Source organism: Micropterus salmoides, unplaced genomic scaffold (genome assembly GCF_014851395.1).
Source record: "Micropterus salmoides isolate LMB-PRFRI ecotype aquatic unplaced genomic scaffold, ASM1485139v1 Ms_hic_scaffold_18, whole genome shotgun sequence".
Taxonomy (NCBI): Eukaryota; Metazoa; Chordata; class Actinopteri; order Centrarchiformes; family Centrarchidae; genus Micropterus; species Micropterus salmoides.
This window is the reverse complement of record NW_024040928.1, coordinates 16,960,943-16,967,127: the sequence shown is the minus strand read 5'-3', so window position 1 is coordinate 16,967,127 and position 6,185 is coordinate 16,960,943. Positions and strand designations below refer to the sequence as shown.

Here is a 6,185-nt window from a genome sequence, read left to right as displayed (position 1 = left end):
ACTTTAGATTTCCTCTGTGGCCTGACAGGTGTTTAAATCATGGTACAGTAGCTAGGACATGCAAAGTGAAGGAAAATTGCAAAAAAAATTAAATCTAAAGTTTATAGATTACTGGAATCAAAAACAACATGCTGGCTTGTAGAGAGTCTAATTTCATTATTTGGGCACATCATTAAGGCCTTCTTAGCATGACATGTTCTCTACTATGGCCAGTTTTCACATGGATGCTGCTAAAATTGTTTTCTCTTCCTCCTGAGACATACTGAACCAAACGCTCCCAGTAAAACGTCCCCCTTGTATCCTAAAGTCTGACCTGCAGGTCTGCTGCTGTCTGCCACATGTCCTGCTGGGTGCCCCTTTTCAGACACCTCTGCTCTGCTCTCTGGGGCTGTTTTGGGGCCTCTTCATCTTTTAAGTTAGGTCTGTGACCATGCACCACCAAGAGTCCTACCCTGAGGTTGTCTGTCACCCCAAACATTCCTCCAAGCTCCACTGTTCACTGACCTTCCTCCAAATACTACTCCACTTACCTGCCATTGTGAACTTGGAATACTGTGAAGATTGAATACTGGACTTATGAATTAATTATTGCCACATTTATTTGACTGTGCTTCAGCCTGGATTAATTAAATCAGTACTGGACTTATTGTACTCCTACTGTTGGACACTTGGTATGCAGGCACACATTCATACTGTAAAAAAGGGACACAAAGATGCATGGACTCATGGCAGCGTAACAGGAATAGTTAATGTAAGTCACAACTTCCCAAACTTACTAACTCAAACCAGCTGATGTTTTTTTACCTCTACATTCTTTGGCTGTGTGCCCAGAGCAAACATCATCATTCACTGCAAATGGAAAGTACCCAATAAAAAGTAGGATTGGGATAATGACAACTGCTTATTATAACGGAAATAAAACAAATGCATTGTGCTTCAGTACAAGGCTATATTTGTCAAGTCCCCCTCTTCTCAAAGATGTGTTTTGCTTATTGTTACTTCCACTTAGATGTTTGAACTTCACTGTGCAGAATGATGTATGTGTGAGTTTGACACTAGATGGCTGTTTTCACATTTATCTGCCAAATTGGCAATTGTTTCTCTGTGTTCACCAAAGTTTCAACCATGGATGTATAAGCAAGATTTGTGACACTGTGTCTAGTTTGAAAGCCAAATATGTTCCATTATGCAACTTGCACAAGTGGAATGTGGAAAGCCTACATGGCACATACACTAATAACATACTTTTCAGTGCTGTAGGAGATGTCATGTAGGAAGGTAGATTTATGTCCAGTGTCCAGTAATTAAACTTTTGAAATAAAAAAATTCACATTTATTCATATATTCTGGATTTTTCTTTGGGGGAAAGGAGTAGATTTTAAGAATTAAAGAATCTTTATACGACACAAATTATAATTCCAAGCTGAATATTTTATATCTTAAAACAAGTCTGCAGCGGATCTTTATTTATGTTTTGTTGGTAAAATACACAAAATCCAGATATCTGCTCTCACCTCTATGTTGTACAGGAACTGGAAGTTGCTGGGTCTGCCGGCAGCCTCATTCACAGCTTGGGCCACCTCAAGAGAACCTCGCCCACCCTGCGACCAGTGGTGACATGGCACAGCGTCAGACGCTCCGCACTCTTTTGCTAGCTGACACACAAGGTCGATCTCTGCCTGGGTGTCAGTCCTAAAGGATCACCAAGGGAAGCGTTGTTAGCAGTGCTTGGTGGACATGACAACAAATTACATATTTAGAGACAAAATGGAGCTAATAGAAATGGTGCTTTTGTGGGCCTTCGTAATTTATGAATTATCCCATTACCAGTGGTGGAAAGCAACCAAGTACAAATACTTTGTTACTGTACTTACGCCTCTGATGCGTAACAGCGCAGAGCTGAACGGCCCTGCCTCACTTTCCTGTCAAAGGTGACCATGAATGTTTAAAACTTTGACGAGAGGATGAACTATCCTTCTAGGCACAAGAAGAGAAAAACGCAATGAGAGTGAAGTGCGGGAACAGCAGTCTGGTAAACTTGTGTTCTCTCCTCTCAATGTCTGATGTCAACAGATCATACTTATGTCTAATGTGCAGCTGCAGTAAATCTCTCTGTCTGTCTGTCCTGCTAACCAGCTGAGCAGCACAGCTCTTGTGTGTCTGTGTCTTGGTTGCTTGTCAGACTGTGACAGAAAAATGTTGAGTGAAATGCTATTTAAACTATTTATTACGTTTGATAAACGCAGATGGGCCAGTTTATAAACAAACTTTAGCTCGGAAAGATGACCACGTTGCGTGTGGAAATGTGTTCATATGCACGTGCACGAAATTACAGTCATGCATTCGAGCAAGAAACATCTGTGGGACAAATGTATTTAAGGAAACCTGGTGGAGCCAGAATGGGCCTGATGCAGCTGATAACATTAATATATAGAAAATATCTATAATTTACAGGGGCTGAGCTAAAGTTTGTCAGAGTAGGTGCTGGATCATCAGCCAGTACAAGAAAAGACTCCAGCCAGTCAGCCAGTATAAGCACAGCTGATCCACATCCAGGCTCAGCCAGTACCAGCACAGACCCAGTCCAGAATTTTCTAGCAGGTCACACAGACCCAGGTGAAACACATCTAGCCTCAGCCCTTACGAGCACAGCCAGAGATGAGCATCAGATACAAGCAGCTCAGACTGTAATGGAACAGTTGCGGCTCTACCAAATGGCCCAGCAGATTGGCCCCAGTCTTAACAGACTTCATGAGGTCTGAGTTAGTGCGCAGAGGTCCATTCAAACCAGCACTGGGTTTTTCTAGCAGCGGTTTCTATTCAGGCTTCTTACAGAGGGAGGATTGCAGTGAGAGCATTGTGCTGTCAGGTGTGACTGTGCAGCAGTCCCAGTTTGTGACCGAGTGGTAATGTAGCTGGTAGAGTTTTGTGATATAAACATCTGAAAAATGAAGCCAATCCTGCTCTGTTTGGGACTGTGAGCTGCACTTTATGAGAGCTTGCGACTCAGTTTTCCTTATTGTGATTCACTATAACTTATAGTGCTGTATTCAAATCTGTCTTGAGAGAATTTAAAAAGATAGATTGCGTTTTGTAAGATCAACAGATTTTGATGTGTAATACTTTTGATTACTTAAGTATGTTAAAAACCAGGTATTCTTTACTTTTACTTGAGTAGGTTTATACTGGATAACTTTTACTTGAGTAACATTTTTCATGTGGTATCTGTACTTTTACTTAAGTATGAAAATTGAGTACTTTTTCCACCACTGCCCATTACTACTGTTAAGTTTATTAATTTACTGTGACTTAAGTTAGGTTGCGTTTTTGTGGACGTATGTCTGCATGAATCTTACTTGAAGACATTGAGCGCCACCACGACTGGTACCCCAAACAGGTGCGCTATTTGGATCTGCTTCCTGAGATTGCTACGGCAACCGCCTGCAACTAGGGTCAGATTCTAGTGGAAATAGAGACGGAAGAAACAAAGCATAAGGTCAGAAATGTATTATTGTAATTCAGTTGATATTGCAAAACACACCGATAAAATGTACTACAGCGGTCTATCAAAGCATGTTAGCCATCATGACAAAACTTTGATAAGGATGTGTGGCTAGAGGATTTCTCCCACCTCATAACATAAGGCAACACTTACAGCAACGAGACTAGTTTTGTTCATTAGACTACTTCAAAAACGTAAATACACTGTAAAAAAGGGAAAGAAATGATGTGCATGATTTACAACTATAAATGACACCGAAGCGGCTATAGAGTTTTAACACTAAATGTGTGCAAAAAAACAAAACAAAAAAAATTGTATGTGACTAAACACTGAGGATAGTTTTTAATTACATTATCAGCACATCAGGGGAAAATGCTGGAGATCTCCATTTTGGCCTTCATTGCCAAATAGTTTTTAGAGACATAATTTGAACGGTATGACAGGAAGTCTAGTGAAAGTCTACTTTAAATGGTTTAATTTCCAATTTACTAATTTAGCTGGAGTTCTCCAAAATATCAGCAACTAAATCAGAATTTATGGCATTCACCTTGTGCCTTATTAGAATGTTTTTTTTACTCATGGTCCTCTTTAGCCACACAGTGCCAAGCCATGCGTTTTCACTACAGCCTTGCAACAGGGGGTTCCTGCTTGGTAGCAGGCTGATAACATCCTCCCCTTAACTGTCTCCTCAGTGGCTAAACTCATGTGTCTCTGTGCTGGAAACTAGAGTGAAAGCTCTCTTTTTAAAAGTCTCTCCGTACTTTTCAAGCTTCAACGTGAATCTCTGTGATTTGGAGTTTAGTTTCACTCTTGTGCTTCTGTTTGTTCTCAGATATTAAGTTATATTTTACACTTTTAGCCGTATTGGAGCCGTTATAGCCACAGTGAGCTGAGAAGAGCTGCAGGAGACGGGCTCTTACTGTGGTTTGTGACTAGCATACCTTCAACATATCCTCAACAACTTTACCTTACTGGGCTGTGCAGTGGATAAAACACTCACCCCCTGCTCGCTGCCATTCACGGCCTGGCCGGCACAACTATGGGTGCGCAGAAGTCCAGCGACTCCTAAGCACATTAGAAGCATATTGTGCAGCTAGTTTGACTGCAGTAATCCAATCTTGCACTAGGTGTGTGTAGGGGTGTGTGTGCGCGCGCAGCCCCAGGCTCAGAGCAGTAAGGCCATAAAGGTCCCATAAATTCATTTCCCTGGATCTGTTTTCCAAAGTACTTCTGGTTCTCATTATAGGCTTCACAATTAACTTATACTGCTTCATTATTTACTCAGCTGAGCCTGGCTGAAAGACCAGTGATTCTAGTCAGATATGAACGTGCACACACACAGACTGCTAACGCCCAAATACCCGGAAACCACATGCAAAGGTTTTATTTGCGCTGTTAATCAAATAAGTACTCTTAACCATGTTAGTGGGCGAAGTATTTATGCATATAGGCGGGGAATTAAATGTCTGCGAGAATACAGCTGGAGGCCTGAGGGAATAAAAACCTCTATAAATGTGTCAAATGATGGCTCATATCCAAAACTGGACCAACCAGCAAAAACATTTGATAAGTGATCTGTGATATTGTGTGAACTGTGTTGCACCAATGTGTTAGTGTGCAGCAAGTCATCTCCATGCAACTCAGCATTATCCTACTCTTTTACATCTTTACAGAAGGTCAGGGCTGTAAGAGGCCCCTAAGGGCCTGTTGGGAATGTTGAAGGGCCACAAAGCTGCAAATAACAGGATGTTGCATCGCCACCCATAGTTATGCATGGCAGTTCACTCAAAAACACAACACACATAACTAAATAGAGTTATAGTAATGAGCATGTGATTGTTTTATAATTGGGGCCCTGCATTGGCCAATGAGTTTAATTAGCTTTAATCTTCCTTGAAACATCCTGTCCTTTATGACTAAATGTAGTAAAACAGGCTCAGACAATTCTTTTCACTTAATTGGAAGTGACATAACAACCCCCAAACTCCGCACCTCAAAAATGTTTACAGGTTTGTCTCGTCTCCCTTATGTTTCTCTTTTCATCACAGTGGCTAAGCTTGTTTATGTGTGCATTTATGCATATCAATATGGCTCATACCTCATCAATGTACTCTTTGGGAAGAGGTGTGCCTGCTGACACCTGAAAACACACAGAGAAAACAAGTAATCACACACACCTCAGTCTTTTATCACATTCAACAATGTATTATTTCACTTTCCAGCTTGTAGCTTTTTTGGACACATTTATTTCTAATGCAGAATAGCTATTTTATCGCCATGTTTCTCTTTTAAATGTTTTCATGGAAAAGCCTTCGAACACTGCTATTAATTTGAGGCATTCATTTCAATAAATGGGATGCAGACCGATAAGGACCAAGAAATTCTATGTAGATTTCTATTATTGTTGCCATTGTTGTTGTATGAACGTGGGTCATTCAAGTATTTTTTTTCACGGAGGAACGCACAAACATCTAAAAGTTTCCAAACGAATCTGGAACATAAGCCTGACCTATCAGAAATGCCATCTTGGCCTTAAATGCCCTTCTTGTATTTGGCACGTGATCGTATTCAGCCATTAATGAGCAGCAAGGAGGTGTACCAGGACAGCATACTACCACACAAAAGGAGAATTTAGCTCAAAAAGGCCACTGAAACCGTCATGCAACGGTTGTTATGTGTCTTT

At 40.9% G+C, this 6,185-nt stretch overlaps 1 protein-coding gene across 2 annotated transcripts in view; it reads right to left on the bottom strand.

Moving 5' to 3' along the window:
- Positions 1–6,185, bottom strand: part of mthfd1l (methylenetetrahydrofolate dehydrogenase (NADP+ dependent) 1 like) — a 41,600-nt gene that overhangs the window by 11,391 nt on the left and 24,024 nt on the right. The window contains exons 22-25 of one of the 2 annotated variants that reach the window (XM_038727090.1): positions 5,601–5,642; positions 3,357–3,460; positions 1,875–1,922; positions 1,515–1,692 (exon numbers count right to left, since the gene is read on the bottom strand). In XM_038727090.1, the coding sequence (XP_038583018.1) occupies positions 1,515–1,692; positions 1,875–1,922; positions 3,357–3,460; positions 5,601–5,642 (372 nt within the window). The remainder of the gene's footprint in view (positions 1–1,514; positions 1,693–1,874; positions 1,923–3,356; positions 3,461–5,600; positions 5,643–6,185) is intronic. The other variant, XM_038727091.1, reaches the window with a different exon arrangement.